Here is a 17,092-nt window from a genome sequence, read left to right as displayed (position 1 = left end):
CAAACTTTTGAAATCTTTACTTAATGTACACTAAACTGATCTTCTGTTAAAAAAAAAAAAAAAAGAAAAGAAACTATCAATTCCCAACTTGACTCTCACTGGGATTAAACATGACAATAGGTCTGATCTGATTTCATCATCATTTAAAAAAAAATCATCTATTATTTTTCACTTTATGTTTCTGTGTGGGAACAAACTGTTGAAATCCTTACTTAAGGTATACTAAGCTGATCTTCTGTATACTAAGATAATCGAAAATGAATCTTGATGTGAATGGAAGGGGAGAGGGAGTGGGAAAGGGGAGGGTGGTGGGTGGGAGGGACGGTATGGGGGGGAAAGCCATTGTAACCCATGAGACGTACTTTGGAAATTTATATTCATTAAATAAAAGATAAAAAAAAAAAGAATAAAGGAGAAAAGAAACATCAAAAAAAAAAAAAATCTGGAAATAATATTTGCTGGAATAACCTTAATCTATTTCTCTGCAGTATGAAGAATTTAAATCAGGTACATGAAAGAAGTGGTAAAATGGAATTGGATGCTGTCTATATATTTTATGAATTATTTTCTCATTTTTAAAAATCAAACATGTAAAAGTACCCCATGTTGTACTTGAGTTCACTCTACATAAGACTTTATGCCTCCCTGTAGATTTATTGTAAGAATTGGCACTGAGAACTAGAGGAAATGGTGAAATAGGCAAATCTAAGAAAAATAATACTTTTTTGTTTATAATTAAATCACTAGGGATGAGATTAGCTAACAGCATGAAAATTTTCCAGAAGGAGCTTGCCTAAAATGGACTTGGAAATATTCAAGGTGCCTCCTTTGATGTTATTATGAAGTAGTCAAATTAAAATTAGCCAGTATTTACAAAAGAATTAGTTTGTCAGATATATTATTAAATAATACTCCCATTACAAAGCATGATTTTGTGATGACAAATGTAATTGTCTCCCAGCTATTGAAACTCAAGGGAGAACGGTGGATTTCTAGACCAGTGAGATCTCTTAAATAGAGGGAACTAAATGATCATCAGAAAAACAGACAACCAAGAGGGTCTCAGGATAAAACAATAAATTATATATAGTAAAAGTTTATGATATCAGCATATTCTTTGTCTAGGAAATTGGATCAAATGCTCATAGAGCTAGGATTGAATTTTGAAAGTATCTAGAGTGATAGTGCTATTAAGTTGTGGTAACTACCTGAAATTCCAGCCAGTGACTTCTCAGAAGTTTCAGCTGAGCAGTTCAACCCACAGCCAAAGTCAGGAACATGGGACCACTGGAAATATTCCTGGTTGGACACAGAATGAACCCTATGATAATGACTGGGGTTGCTAGAAACAACATCTGAGGTTTGTTAATACATCTGTTTTTTTTTAAGAAAGCACGGACAGCACCTATTCCATCTGCAACTGAAGAATTAACCAGAGCAAAATTTACTTTGTGTGTATATTCCTCTGAGGAAATTCATAGACCAACTTTGTGATCTGTTGTTTTGGGAACTGCTCCACATTAGGAGTGCCTCCTTACTTTATTCAAGAATTATTTTATTTATAATCAAAAAGAAAATTCTAGACACCAAGAAGAGAAATCTAGAACAAGGTTCGTTCATATTCAGTGTGTTATTGTTAAAATAAATACACACAGTACAATTATCTAGTATCTGCCTAAAGGTAGAAAATAATAAGAGTATGGGGCAGATATAGTGATATAGCAAATTAACCGAGTGCTTGGGATGCTTGCATCCCATGTTGGACTACCTGGGATCAAGCTCCACCTCTGCTTCTAATCCAGCTTCCCACTAATGAATCCTAGGAGTCTAGGGCTAATGGCCCAGGTGCTTTGACTTCTGCTGTTCACACAGAGCACCCATGTGGATTTTCTGAGATCCTGACTGTACTTTGGCCCAATTCTGGCTATTGTGGGACTTTGGAGAGTGAATCATTGAATCGAAGTTTCTCTTTCTCCCTCTCTCCTTCTCTCTCTGATTTTTTTTTTCTGTCTTCTCACATTTTCTGTCACTCTGCCTTTCAAGAGTGTGAAAAAACAAACATGTAAAAAAACACCAGCAAGTGTCCAGTTGGTCTTGAACCTCAGCTGGCATTCCTTATTGAGGTAGTGATTTATGAAAAGACAAGCATCTGCAATTTCCAAGAAAACTGCTGATCTTTCCTATTAATAAATTCCTGGATACTAATGAATAACTGTTCTAGGACCTGAGAAGGCAAGATTATGAAATGAAGAGCACATTTAAACATTCACCTGTCTCAATCCCACTCACTTTTCCTTTTTCTGACAGATTTATAGTTTTCAGTTTATTTGTTTATTTGAAAGACAAAGAAACAAAGACAGATAAAGAAATCTTGCGTGCATGGTTTCCTTAGGAATTCCTGCCACAGCCAGAATTGGGCCAGTCTGAAGCCAATGCCTTGGACAGCAGAGGGAGGCAGCCCAAGGACTTAGGCCCCTGAACCCACAATGGAGTATTGGAAGTCCCTGGCTTCTGCTTCGGCCTGGCCCAGCCCCGGCCTTTGTAGCCACCTGTGGGGTGAACCCCCAGATGGACGATCACTCAGAGAGAGGAAGAGTGCTCAAGATGCCCGAGCACTGCTTCTCTGCCCAAACGGATTCGATGGCTAGCCTGAGCCAGGCAGAAGCCAGGAAGCAGGAGCTCCAGTCAAGATTCCCACGACAGAAGGGGGAAGGGTCCAGAGTACCTGGGCTAACAGTGGCTGCGTCCCTGAGTCACAGCCTGGAGAGGCGGGACTGGAAGTGGCCCTGCGGCATTGGACGCTGGATGAGGCAACGCGCATATGCGTCCAGCAGCGCCATGGCGGCCGCCCATGAGGAGTGCGCCTGCGCCAGCGCTGTGACCCGGAAGTGCAACCGCACGGGCGGCCTCTTCTGCCCCGCGGTGCTCAGGTGGGAGTCCGCGCCGCGTTCTCACCTGCCCAGAGCCTGCGCAAGCCCTGAGGAGCTGTCCTCCATGCTGCTGTCCGACGCTGCAGGCCAAGCCTGGGGGAGACCCAGCGCCCCCAGGGTCAGGCCGGGATCAGGAGAGGCTGCGGCGGGAGGTGGTTTTGTTTCCTTGGGCTTGTGGAAATTTCTGGGCGCGGTCCTCTTTGGCCCCTGTGGAAGTCTACACCTCAGGACTCAACTTCTGTCCCTAAGGAGCAGAAACGTTCTCTCTGCTGGGTGTTTAGTGCAGTGGCGATCCTGTCACAAGGTAGGCGGGGCCCCGGGTGCACAAAGCGGGGATGGGGTGTGTGTGTGAGGGGGCGCGGGGACAGGAGGAGGAGAGAGGGGGCCAAGGGGGAGAACGAAAAGGGTGCGGGAAGGTGGGGAGGCGAGGAAGGGAGGAAAAGAAACGCGCGTGGGGGAGAGGAAAGGGAGGGGAGAGTGACAGGAGTCCAGGTGGGCGGCGGGGTGGGGGGGGGGGGGACGGGAGGTTGGGCGAGGAACTTTTCCCGCAGCCCCGGTTCCGTTTTGGGGTTTTCGGTCCCTGGCCGGAAGTACCCTTGGCAGCGTCAGTGAGAAGAGGCCGTGACGGCCTCTTATCCGGGTTGTTCGGAAGGGTAAGGTGTGTGCAGGAACACAGGGGCATGGGGCGTTTGAATTAATTCGCACGCAGTCTGGTGAATTTTCACAGACTGCACACACGGAGGAGAAAGCAGAAACGTGAGACAAACCCCAAGAATCGCTCTGTGCTCTGTTCCAGCCTGCCCAGGCTTCTGACACTGAATAGTACTAGTTCTTTTTGTTTGTTTCTTTCTTTCTCTGTTAAATTTGGTTTGAAAGGCAGAGTTATACATGAGGCGGTGCGGGAGAGATCTTCAATATACGAGTTCACTCCACAGGTGGCTACAATGGCCAGAGCTGGGCCAGGCCAAAGCAGAAGCCAGGGACTTTATCCAGTACTCCAGTGTGAGTTCAGGGCCCCAAGCCCTTTGGCCGCTTCCTCTGCTTTCCCTGGCATGTTAGCAGACAGCTGGATCATAAGTGGAACAAAGGGGAAGGGGGGGCGGAGCAGATGAAGCCACCACCTCCAGTACCATCATCCCATAAGGGTGTCGGTTCAAGTCCCAGCTGCTCCACTTCCGTTCCAGCTCTCTGCTAGGGCCTGGCAAAGCAGGAGAAGCTGTCCCAAGTCCTTTCGGGCCCCTGCACCTCTGTGGGAGTCCTGGAGAAAGCTCCTGGCTCCTAGTTTCAAATCAGCTTTGTTTTGGCTGTTGTGTCCATTTAGAGTGTGGACCTGCAGATGGAAGACTTTTCTCTATCTCTCTTTCCCTCTGCCTCTCTGTAATTCTACTTTTTAAATGAATAAGTAAATCTTTAAAAAAAAAAAAAAGAGTGTAACAGGCAGGAATCCAGTTGGCATCTATATGGAATGACATTGTACCAGGCAGTGTCACAACCTGCCATGCCACAAGGCAGGTCCTTGTAAGTATTTTTCTGCCCACTCGTTCTTTTTAGCTGAGCAAAAACAGGATATGTGAATTTAATCACTAATATATATTTAATAATTTTCATTATACTTTATAATTATGCTTCTATAGTTATTATAAATTATAACATTTAGTAATTATGGAAGCATTCAAGTTTTTTGTTTCTCTTTGTGTGAATTTTGGCATATTCTGTTTTTCAAGGGATTCACACAGTTCATTTATCTTAGGAAATTTTTGGTCACAGAGTTGTTCATACTATTCCTTTACATTATCTTGATCACGGGGCCATGGTGTCACCGTTTCATTAATAATATTAGTAATTTGCACCTTTTTGTCTTGGTTGGTCCCGATAAGAAGTTCACGAATTTTGTTGATGTTTTCAAAGAACCAAATTTTAGTTTTATTGATCTTTGTCTGCAGTTGTACTTTTTACAGTTCCATTGACTAGTACTTCTAACTTTTATGATTTATTTTCTTCACCTTGCTTTAAGTGGTTAAGTTGCTTTTCTTCCTCTGACTTCCTAGGGTGAAAGCATAGCCCATTGATCTTGGTTCTTCTTTTCTAAAATATGCATCCATTAATATAAATTGGCAGGATATAGTTTCAATTTAGTTTGAAATATTTTTATTTGAGATCTATAAATGTGTTATTTTGAGGTTTGTTGATTTTTCTCCAAGTTTTTTATATTTTCCAGCTTTTTTGAGCTAACTTCTCAGGTAGTTGCATTGTGATTTGAGAGTTTACATTGTGTGGCGCCTCTTCTTAGGAGTTGAGGTCTGCTCTACACCCACAAACGTGGTCAGAGTGGATGTGCCATGTGTGTCTGAAAAGTGTGTCGTGTTCTGTTGCTGTGAATGGAGCATCCTCTAAGGATCCGTTTGGCACATGGTTGATTTAGGTGCTTTTCTGTTCAGCTGCATCCTTACTGATTGTCTAACTGCTGATCTGCTAACGAAAGAGATGTCTTGATGTCTGTGAGTGTAATAGTGCATTCGTTTATTTCCTTTTGTAGTTTTAACGATTGTTGTTTATGTATTTTGGCATGAGGTTTATTTTGGACTCACAATCATACTCCATTGAAATGTGTATCTTCTGTTCTTTCACGAAATCCAAACCATCTTGTTTATTGTAGGTTTATTGTAAGTCTTGAGACGCAGTATTGTGATTTCACCCAGTTCCTTCTTTATCATTGTGGACATGATAGTCAATTGTCTTGGGTTTTCCTGATTACAGTCAGCTTTGTTTTTTTCTCAAAAACCTCTTGCTGGAATCTTTATTTGGATTATCTTAAACCTATAGAACCATTTTTCAAGAAATGGTATCTTAATAATATTCAACCTTCCAGTCCTATACACAGTGTATTTACTTAGATCTTCTTTAGTTTCCATCATCAGCATTTTAATCTTCAGCCAACATATTTTTGTATTTTATTCATAGAGTTATAAGTTTTAATTTTATTATGCTATTTTAATTTTTATATCAGTATCTACCTGTGCACTGATGGTAGTATACACTTGATTTTCTAATAAGTACTTTTTTAAATACTTTATTTATTTGAAAGGCAGAGCTAGAGGTACTGTTCACTGATGGTAACATACACTTGATTTTCTAATAAGTAATTTTTTTAGATATTTTATTTATTTGAAAGGCAGAGCTAGAGGTAGAGGCAGAGGGAAAGAGACAGAGACAAATAGAGGTTTTCCAGGTTCACTCCCCAGATGGCTGCAGTGGACACAGCTGAGCCAATCAGAAACCAGGAACCAGGAGTTTCTTCTGGGTGTTACAGGGAGGTGCAGGGGCCCAAGGACTTGGGCCTTCTTCCACTGCTTTCCCAGGCCATAGCAGAGAATAGGACTGGAAATGGAGCATCCAGGACTTGAGTGGGTGCCCATGTTGGATGCCAGCACTGCAGGTGGTGGCTTTATCTGATGGGCCATAGTGCTGGCCCTGCAATTGATATTTTTACATTACCCTTCTACCCATCATGGTCTTGCTAAAATAATTTATTATTCCTAGTAGCTCTTTAGAAAATGCTTTTGGAACTATTTGTAGATAATATGTCTTCCTGTTTTTTTTTTAATGGCTTGAATATCAAATGGCTGTGGCCTCATGTGACCAATACAAATGGCCCAGAAGTATGTGGAGTAAAAGTCCTTGCATCTTCTGCACAGTTAGTACCAGTTGCTGCGGGTACACACATATGCTGTATGGATGCACCTGCTTTCTGGATTCTCCAAGGAGAGCACCCTGCCATGAGCCCCGTTTTCCTGTGTTTCATAGTGGAGCTGGAAGGTGAAACTGAAGGTTCTGGGTTGACTCCAGACTGTGCCCTGTACTGAGTGACTAATTTATTCTCCATGCCTCGATGTCCCCAATGGGGCCATGGGGTTAACAGCAGTACAGCCCCATGAGACTGCAGTGGAACTCGGGAATTTTATGGGACAGTGCTTTGTGTTATTACTGTTCTTTTACTATCATTTATATTATTTGCATCATTATTATTTTATTCTCATGAGTCTCTTGTTTGTACCTTGTTGCTTTCTTCTGTTTGCTTGTTTTAATTTTGAAGGACTGGCATTGAGACAGAGCAGGTTAAGCTGCTGCCCATGCTGGCATCCCATATGAGTGCCAGTTCAAGTCCTAATTGCTCTACTTGCAATCCAGCCCCCTGCACATGCACTCTGAAGGAAGCGGAGGATGGCACAAGCATTTGGACCACTTACACCCACATGGGAGTCCCAAATGGAATTCCAGGCTTCTGGCTTCAGCCTGGCCCATCCCTGGTTAGTGAGGCTATTTTGAGGATGAAACAGCAAGTGGAAGAGAGATTTTTCTCTTTCCTCCCTATTCTCTCTCTGTATAATGTTGCATTTTTAAAAAAAACATTTATTTATATCAAGGGAACAAATTTCATGTACTTCATATACACACTTAGAAGAACATAATGATACTTCCCATTACATCCTTCCTCTCTCCCTCACTCCCACCCTGATCCTCCTTCCTTTTTTTCTTTTAATTTTTACAATGAATACTTTAAATTTACTTTATTTAGTGGAGGGTTAAGCTTGTGATTATGAAGAATTCAACAAGTAGTAAGTAGAAAAACTATTCCTCCAGAGTATAGACAAGGGCTATAAACAATAATCAAATCTCAGAATGCCAGTTTTGCTCATAGACATCATGTTCCTTTGCTTTATGTTAGTTACCACAAATCAGGGAAAACATATTTGTCATTTTGGGACTGCTAATTTCAGTAAGCATAATGGTCTGCAGCTGCATCCATTTTATTGTGAAAGACTTGATTTCACTCTTTTTTATGGCTAGGTAGTATTTTATCATGCATATACACCACAATATCTAGTCATCAGTTGTTGGATATTTGAGTTAATTTCCTATCTTACCTATTGTTAGTTGAGCTGCAATGAACACTGGCTTACAGCATCTTTCATATGCTGATTTCATTTCTTTTGGGTTAATTCCCAGGAGTAGGATGGCTGGGTCATATGGTAGGTCTATTTTCAGATTTCTGAGGAATCTCCATACTGTCTTCCATGATGATTATACTACTTTACATTCCCACCAACAGTATATTAGGGTGCCTTTTCCCCTACATCCTCACCAGCATTTTTTGATATTTTTGTGATAACAATTCTAATTGGGGTGAGGTGAAACCTCATTGTGGTTTTTTATTTGTATTTCCCTCATGGCCAGTGAGCTTGAGCATTTTTTCATCTGTCTATTGGCCATTTTTATCTCATCCCTTGAAACATGCCTCTTCCTATCCTTAGCCCATTTCTTAACTGGATTGCTTGTCTTATTGTTGGTTTTCTTGAGCTCTTTATGTATCCTCAATATTAATCTTTTATCAGGTGTATAGTTTGCAAATATTGTCTCCCATTCTGTAGGTTACCTCTTTACTTTGTTGAGTATTTCCATTGCAGTGCAGAAACTTCTTAGGTTGATGTAAACCCACTGTCCATTTTTGCCTTCATTGCCTGTGTTTCTGAGGTCTTTTCCAAGATGTTTTGCCTTGGCCAATGTCTTACAGTCTCCCTTATTTACCCCTCTAATAATTTGATGATTTCCAGTCTTAGTGTTAGATCTCTGATCCATTGTGAGTGGATGTTTGTATCAGGTGTATGGTATGATGGGTCTGGTTTCAAACTTCTGCATGCAGCAATCCACTTTTTCTAGAATTATTTGTTGAAGATACTGTCCTTTCTTCAGATAGTGATTTTAGCTCATTTGTCAAAGATTATTGGTTGTAGATGTTACAGATAAAAACTTCTAGGGTCTCTAATCTGTTCCATTGGTCTAGATATCTATTCTTGTGCAAGTACCAGGCTGTTTTGCGGAATAATGTTATGGACAATTAGTGCTCGATCAGTTAGATTAATTAGATTCCCTGGTGTCACACAATATGATTGGGTGACTATTGTTCACAGTAATCCATTATGTATTTTATAAGAAAATGGAAGAAAGGAGCTCAGGGTTCCAACCATAAAGTAGTGTCACAAGATAAATGTGCATTTGATCGGTTCAATTTGTATACATATATTGAAATGTCACACTGTAGCCCATAAATATTACAGCTGTTGTTAACAAAAAAATGAAAATACCAGCATTTTATTTGGTGTATAAAGTTAAGGGGTGTTAAAATGTTTAATATCACAACTAATATTGCAGTATTTAGAAACATTTCATTAATATTGAGACAAACATAATCTGGAACTAATTGGTCTTACCAAGACGAGTGGAAAGGCTACCATGGTTTATTTTAAGTTGGTGGTGAAAATTTATTATAGATTGTTCCCTTAAGGTAAGAAAAATGGAATTAGAGCACTACAAAAATGTGAAATCAAATGATAGACTATTTTTAAAAATTAAGATTTTACTCGTGTTGAGAATCAATACACAGACAATTGATGTACACAATTCTTAATATACACACCAACAATCTTAAAAAGTCATGAATTTTTATTCTTCTTAAATTTGATATTATTTTATTTTGAAGATACATATTTTTAATTTATCTTATGCTTAATGGCTTAATGTCCCACAAAAGCACAGTAGAGTTAGAAAGGAAGAATGTATGCAAAGACAATAAAGAGTAATCAAATTTAAAAATATCAACTATAGTCATCCACAGTAAATTCACAGTTTTCAAGCTCCCCTCAGAAATGGTGTACCCAGGAGTGTCTGCCCAACTATAACTACCACATGTTTTTACATTTATTACATGCTTTTGAGAGTTATGTGATCACCACAGAAGAAAAATAGCATATTTGCATTGATGAAAAGATATTTTATGCAATTCCTCATTCTCCACCAACACAGACAACTGTTGATTTAAAAGTTTTTAAGAGATTTGCCTTGTCTTACATGTCTGTAAATTGGATTCATACAGAACAGTGTTTAGTCTTTTGATTGATTTTTTAAAGATTTATTTATTTTACTTGAAAGTGTTACACAGAGAGAGAAAGAGAGGCAGAGAAAGAAGTCTTCCATCCACTGGTTCACTCCCTAGCTGGCCACAACAGTTGTAGCTGTGCCAATCTGAAGCCAGGAGCCAGGAGTTTCTTCTAGGTCTCACACATGAGTGCAGGGGCTCAAGGCCTTCTTCTACTGCTTTCCCAGGCCATAGCAGCGAGCTGGATAGGAAGTGGAGCAGCCAGGACTTGAACCGGCTCCCATGTGGGATGTTGGCACTGCATCAGTGCCTTTACCTGCTATGCCACAGCGTAGGCCCCTTATTCTGATTTCTTTATGTGTTTTTCTTTTAGTTTGTTTCTTTAGTGACATGTTTTTTTGTAACTTCATTTTTGACTGCCACATAGAATTAATTGTGAAGATAACACAACTCATTTTTTCTCCTTATACATAGATATTTGATGTTTTCCCATTTGGCTTTCATGAATAGTGCTGGGATGGGCCTTTGTGTTTATGTTGGTTTTATATTTTTAGGGGCAAAACTGTGAGTAGAACTGCAGATCAATAACAGTAACTTCATCTAAAACACTTTGAGAAGCTACTAAACTGTTTTTCAAAGTGTCTGCACCATTGTAGTGGAATTGCATGAAGTTCTCATGATCCTCAGTCAGATCTGTTAGCATTCATCTCTTGCTGAACCATAGTCATTTTACTGGCTGTGAAGTGGTATCTTCTTGAGGTTTTGATTTGTGATTTCCTGGTGACTAATATTAAGCATATTTTTACCTGGTTACTGGAAAAATGCATGATTTTTTTTTTTGTTTTGTTTTTTGACAGGCAGAGTGGACAGTGAGAGAGAGAGACAGAGAGAAAGGTCTTCCTTTGCCGTTGGTTCACCCTCCAATGGCCGCCGCGGCCAGCGCGATGTGGCCGGCGCACCGCGCTGATCCGATGGCAGGAGCCAGGAGCCAGGTGCTTTTCCTGGTCTCCCATGGGGTGCAGGGCCCAAGCACCTGGGCCATCCTCCACTGCACTCCCGGGCCACAGCAGAGGGCTGGCCTGGAAGAGGGGCAACCGGGACAGAATCCGGCACCCCGACCGGGACTAGAACCCGGTGTGCCGGCGCCGCTAGGCGGAGGATTAGCCTAGTGAGCCGCGGCGCCGGCCAAAAATGCATGATTTAATTCATTAAGTGACTTGAAAATTGTTTATCTCCATTGCATTTTGTATTTTTGTGTAGTATTTGGGTATTCTTAAAATTTTTATTTGTATTTTTCTTCCTTCCGATGCCATTTTGAATGCTGCTGTTTTTTCAGAATATTCATTGTTGTACAGAAATACAATTGATACTCTTACATCTGTTCTATGCCCTGAAAGATTACTGGATTTTACTTTGAATATATAGTGAATTCATCAGTATTTCTTTTATATGCAGGATTATGTCTTGAGCAATGCAAAGCAATTTTACTGTTTCCATTTGAAATCTGAAGACTTTTTTCTTTTTCTTTTCATGATTTTTTTAGTAAAGTTTTCCATTACCATGCTGAATAGAAGTGGTAACAGTATTTGTTTCTTGCTCCCAGTCCCAGCGTTTGTAGATTTTCCATGGGTGGCCTTTCCCTGACAGAAGTTCTCTTCAATTCCTAATTTGTTTATGGTTTTCCTATAAGATAGATTTAGAAAAAAAAAAACACAAAACTTGTATTTATGGGGTTATCATATCTTGACTTTCCTTTATTTTACTAGTGAGTATAATATTAACTTAATTTTTTAATTTTAAGTTTTTAATTTGAGAGGTGGGGACTGAGAGCTCCTGAGTGCATACTTACTGCCCAGATGCCTGCAATGGCCAAATCTGAGCTTGCACAATAAGAAGCCCCCAGAAACAGAGTCCACGTTCCCAGTGTTGGTGGCAGGAACCCAATTTGAGCTATCACCACTGCCTCCAGGGATGTGCATTGGCAGGGACCTGAGTCAGGAGCCCAGGCTGGGATTGCATTGTGGGAATCTTAACCAGCATCTTAACTGCTAGACCAAATGCCCACCAGTTCTCTCTTTATTCTATGCCTTTGGTCTGTGTATCTGATCTTATGTCAATATCACCCTATTTTGATTGCTGTTGATTAGTAGAGAGTTTTGAATTCAGGAAATGTGAGACCTCCAACTTTGTAATTCATTTTCAAACTTATTTTGGTTGTTTGTGGTCCTCGTACATTCTATATGAATTCTATGTTGTTTTTAAAATTTTCTGCTAAAATTAAATGTTGATGTGTTTATAAGGATTGCTTTGAATATGTAGATCATTTGGTGCAGTAATAACTTCTTAAAATTCTTTTTATGTGTGTCATCTTCAATTCATTTCATTAACACTATAGTTTTTGGTGTTTAAATATTTTATTTCTTTGGTTAAGTTTATTCCTAAGTAATTTATTCCTGTTGAGCTATTGCAAATCCAGCTGTTCTCTGTATTTTCCTTCAAGGTTGTTCAGTTTTGCATATAAATGCAACTGCTTTTTCTATGTTTATTTTGTATTGTACAGCTTCGCTGAATTCAGTTTTTGTACCAGTTTTATTGAAGAATCTTGAGTGTTCTCTACATACAAGATCATGCAAGAAGGCAAAGATAAAGCTTACCTGCAGAAAGTATCTGTTGTTTGCCATGTGAGAATTAGAATAACATCTAGTAGACTTATGGACTAGCACTGCTAAAGGAGTCCACTGATTCACCCATTGGCTTACCACTGCTATCTATGTCCCTACACAGACTCCCCAGGAGACTTCTTAAGGAAGGGCCTACACTGACGGATGCCTGTTGTGTGTTGCTGGCAGCTGCATATAAGAAACATGATTGGGGCCGGCGCGGTGGCTCACTTGGTTAATCCTCTGCCTGTGGCACCAGCATCCCATATGGGTACCGGGTTCTAGTCCCGGTTGCTCCTCTTCCAGTCCAGCTCTCTGCTGTGGCCTGGGAGGGCAATGGAGGATGGCCCAAGTGCTTGGGCTCCTGCATCCACGTGGGAGATGAAGAAGAAGCACCTGGCTCCTGGCTTTGGATCAGTGCAGCACCAGCCATGGTGGCCATTTGAGGAGTGAACCAATGGAGGGAAGACCTTTCTCTCTGTCTCTCTGTCTCTCACTGTCTGTAACTCTACCTATCAAAATAAATAAATAAAAATCTTTTAAAAAAGAAATATGATTGATTTCATGTGCTCATTTAAGACATGGGTACCTCCATCTGGGTGATCCAGAGCCTTGTGTGCCATGGGAATGTGAGTCTGTGTGCACCACATGATGGCTTGCTGCAACTCAGGTGCTGCTGATATTGGAAATGACCCCCTAAAATTATATCAAAATGTGACCCTTTCAAGTTCCCCAGAAACACCATCTGGGATGCCACATAATGGTATCAAAATTTGGGGTGCCATATGATACCACCATATGCTTATTAAAAAATCCCCAATATTAATAAGCCTGAGAGAGTTCTTGCCTAATATTTGGAGAATTCTAAATACCAGCATAAACAAATGAGGCAGTATGGTACATTTTAAGCTTTTATTTAGTGTGAAAGATGCATAGGAGAGTGGGAGCTTTATCTAAGAGAGAGAGGTAAATCTGGGTTCATACTAAGCACCAGGAACCAGCCACCTGGAGGAGCATCTAGGGAAGGTGGCCCAAAGGCCTCATGCCTTGGAGATGCTGGGCTACAGCCAGGCCCCTCCTGGTCAATGGGCCAAGGCAAAGAAAAAGGGGTGGACATACTGTGTCCCAAGCTTTTAACCCACTTCCAAAGGGGTTTGGTTAATTAACCTGATTGGCACTTAGGTGTGGCCAGGTAGGGGTATGAGGTCACACAGAGGTATAGCAAAGGTGTCAGGTACGGCATGAGGTCACACAGGGGTGTGGTGACAGCATGGTCTTCCAGCTCACAAACCTAATTTTTTTTAACCTGTATGCCTTCCTACTTCATTCCCCCCTCGTAGACACCATCCCTTAATCCTAAGGGAAGTTGATGAACATCAGATCATCTTTTCTGTAACTGCTTCCTGCTTATGAGGGGCATAGTGCAGGCCCTGCCTATCCAGGATCTGGAAGTCTCTGTCTAATCCTATCTAATGAATTTGTTTTGTGAGCTGGAGCAATCTCGGTCATTGCCAACATCTGTGTCCCACATGGTTAGTTGCTCCCGGAAGTCAAGTTCTGAAACATATAAGTTGTTAATTAGCAAAGGCAAAACTGGATCAAAACCATTTGGTAGGTAGGGTGCCCCTTTAGATGAAAATAACAAATGGGGACAGGGAAGATCCACTCTGAAAACGAAAATAACAGACTAAAATAATGAAAATATTTAATCCTGCTTCAGAGGTGAAAATAACAGAGAGAAGAATAATCCATTCTGAAGATGAAAATAACAAACTAAAATAGTGAAAATATGATTTAAAATACATAGCTAATGAAGATCTGCTCTGGAAATGAAAATAACAAACCAAAATAATGAAAATATTTAAAATACATAGTTCTATTAACCATTCATGTAGCATGTGGTGGGCCATGGGGGCAGCCATCTTGGGGTGGGGTCTGTTGCCCATCTTTCTGTGAGAGTGGACGTTCCCTTTGTGGGCCACCATCTTGGGGCAGAATCTATTTCCCATCTTCCTGTGAGTGCAGAAGTTCCCATGGTGGGCCACCATCTTGGGGCAGAGTCTATTTCCCATCTTCCTGTGAGTGCAGAAGTTCCCATGGTGGGCCACCATCTTGGGGTGGAAGTCCCACCCTCAATTACAGGAAGTAGAGCATCTTCCATGTTTAAAGTTCCTTCTCTGACTCTAACATGTTTCTAAGAAACCAGACCAATTCTCCAACTTGAAATTAGCAATTAAAATCTTGAACAATAAGGCCCAGAAACAAAGCGAAATCTTTCTGAACTTTAGCTGCTGGTACTAGTTTAAAATGTAACCTTAGAAAAGCATGTAAATCGTCTTTGAAACACACCACAACCACTCAAGAATCCTTAGGAGTTTGTCCTTCATGCAAATCTGTTTTATCTCTGTTTGTACTAGCAATGATACCAAAAGTCCTTAAAGCCAGAAACAGCAACTGAAACCCCATCAACCCCTTCCTTTTTTGAAAACTAGCAAAACAAAAGGAAAGAGAAAGAAATAAAAAGAAAAAATCTTGCTTGTCTTTTGTGTGAGCGAGCTGCTCTTCTCCCTCAGGGCAGGGTGGCTCTGGCCTCACACCACGTGTTCTACTAGGACACTAGGCTCCTCTTCCCACTCCAATATCAGCCTGCTTTGAGCATGTCCTGGCTGCCACCTTAACAATTGAACAGTGCACTGGCCACCCAGGTGGGCTGCCAAGCACTCGTGTAGGCAGAGCTAGCTCATGCCTCTGCTGAGCCGCTGCAGATCAAACAGGCCTTGTGGAACTCGGCACCAGTCTGCGCTGTCAACACACATAAAAGGCACTCCCACTGAGCCACTGCAGGCAGAACCAGCCTTGGGGAACTTGGCATGGGTCTGTACACTGTCTGCACATGTGCATGCACTCCCGCTGAGCTGCTGTGGGCCAAAACAGCCTTGGGGAACTTGGTGCAGCCCCCAAGCTTTCATGTAGGGCAGGACCAGCATGAGTGTCCACCAGAGGGGCAGCTCCCTGCGGGTGGCCCTCTAGCGGACCCAAGGCTGAGCGGCCAGATGCAGGGTGCCCGTGGTGCCCAGATTTGGCGCTGAGCCTGGAGCAAACTTGAGCCACATGCCTGGCCATTGTACCCTGCCTAGTGACCAGCGCCAAGGCCAAAGAAAGCGATGCACCCCTCCCACACGTAGGCCGTGCGTGCATCCCCACCTGGGTGTTGCTTTGGACCCCTGCATTTCCATGGACAGGTGTGCAGGGAAAGCACCAACCCAGATGGGAGAGGGAGAGGGTGCAGGCAGAGAAATAGGGTCAGAAGCCACAAGACGTCCACTCCCACCATGCTGCCTAGTTTTAAAATTTCTTAAAAATCAGTCCCATCTTAAAATCCACATGTTAAATGTTCCTTCGTGGTCTCCATATGATATTGGAAATGACACCCTAAAATTATATCAAAATGTGGCCCTTTCAAGTTCCCCAGAAACACCATCTGGGATGCCACATATGGCATCAAAATTTGGGGTTCCATATATCACCACATGCTTATTAAAAAATCCCCAATATTAATAAGCCTGAGAGGGTTCTTGCCTAATATTTAGAGAAGAATTCTAAATACCAGCATAAATAAATGAGGCAGTGTGGTACATTTTAAGCTTTTATTTATCTTCTGGGGTCTTAACCAAAAAGTCATTGCCCCAACCTCGTTTAAGAGATGTCTCCCTATGATTTATTCCAGCAATTTTGTATTTTCAGATCTCAGATTTAGGTCTTTGATCCATCTGAGTTGATTTTTATGTGTGGTGAAAGGTAGACATTTAATTTCATTCTTCTATATATGTTTATCTAGTATTGTCAGCACCATTTATTGAAAAGACTATGGGATTTTCATCAAAAATCAGCTGTTATATATGTATGTTTGTATTTATGTATTTTTTCTCTGTTTTCATTTATCTTTTTGTATCCATCTTCATGCCAGTTTCATTCTATTTTAATTACTATACATTTGTGAAATCAGGTATTGTTATGCCCCCAGCTTTATATGTTTTTGTGTAGGATCACTTTGGCTGCTCTGGGTATTCTGTGGTTCCATATGAATGCTAGAATTTTTTTTTTCTAATTGAATAAAGAATGTCATTGGTATTTTGATAGGACTTGCATTGAATCTGTAGATTTCCTAAGGAATATGAACATTTTAATGTTAATTCTTCTAATTCATGAACAGGGATGTCTTTCTATTTCCATGTGTTTTTGATGATTTATTTCATCAGTGCTTTATAATTTTATTGTTGTGATCTTTCACTTATTTGGATAAATTTATTACTAAATATTTTTGTAGCTACTGTGAATACTTTTTTCCTGGTTTATACTATTTATTTTATTTAGGATACACAAATTTCATCTATTTCATATATACAGATTCAGGAACACGGTCATACTTTCCCTCCTAACCTCCCTCCTGCCCGTATTCCCACCCTTCTCCCTCTTCCCTCTCCTATTCCCATTCTTACTTTTTACAAAGATCTTAAACTTACCTTTACAGGAGATCATTATTGGTGTATAAAAATGCAACTTTCTGT

General features: G+C 40.9%; 1 protein-coding gene and 1 long non-coding RNA gene across 5 annotated transcripts in view; one reads left to right on the top strand and one right to left on the bottom strand.

Annotated features, from left to right (window-relative positions):
- LOC149120525 (uncharacterized) overlaps positions 1 to 2,864 on the bottom strand; it is a 67,118-nt gene extending 64,254 nt beyond the window's left edge. The window contains exons 1-2 of one of the 2 annotated variants that reach the window (XR_016226206.1): positions 2,726 to 2,857; positions 1,209 to 1,299 (exon numbers count right to left, since the gene is read on the bottom strand). This is a non-coding gene — a long non-coding RNA (uncharacterized LOC149120525). Of the gene's footprint in view, positions 1 to 1,208; positions 1,300 to 2,725 lie in introns of both variants that reach the window. The other variant, XR_016226207.1, reaches the window with a different exon arrangement.
- The window catches only part of LOC149120524 (uncharacterized), a 36,311-nt gene continuing 21,949 nt past the window's right edge, over positions 2,731 to 17,092 (top strand). Inside the window, exons 1-2 of one of the 3 annotated variants that reach the window (XR_016226205.1) lie at positions 3,094 to 3,234; positions 12,425 to 13,075. Coding sequence is in view for 1 of the 3 variants with exons in the window: in XM_089321659.1 (XP_089177785.1) it covers positions 2,806 to 3,234 (429 nt within the window). In the remaining 2 variants the exon portion in view is untranslated. Of the gene's footprint in view, positions 3,235 to 12,424; positions 13,076 to 17,092 lie in introns of those variants that run through there. The other 2 variants (XR_016226204.1, XM_089321659.1) reach the window with 2 other exon arrangements.

Source organism: Oryctolagus cuniculus, chromosome 19 (assembly GCF_051225735.1).
Source record: "Oryctolagus cuniculus isolate XC-2025 breed Fujian yellow rabbit chromosome 19, ASM5122573v1, whole genome shotgun sequence".
Taxonomy (NCBI): Eukaryota; Metazoa; Chordata; class Mammalia; order Lagomorpha; family Leporidae; genus Oryctolagus; species Oryctolagus cuniculus.
This window is presented reverse-complemented; position numbering and strand designations above follow the sequence as displayed.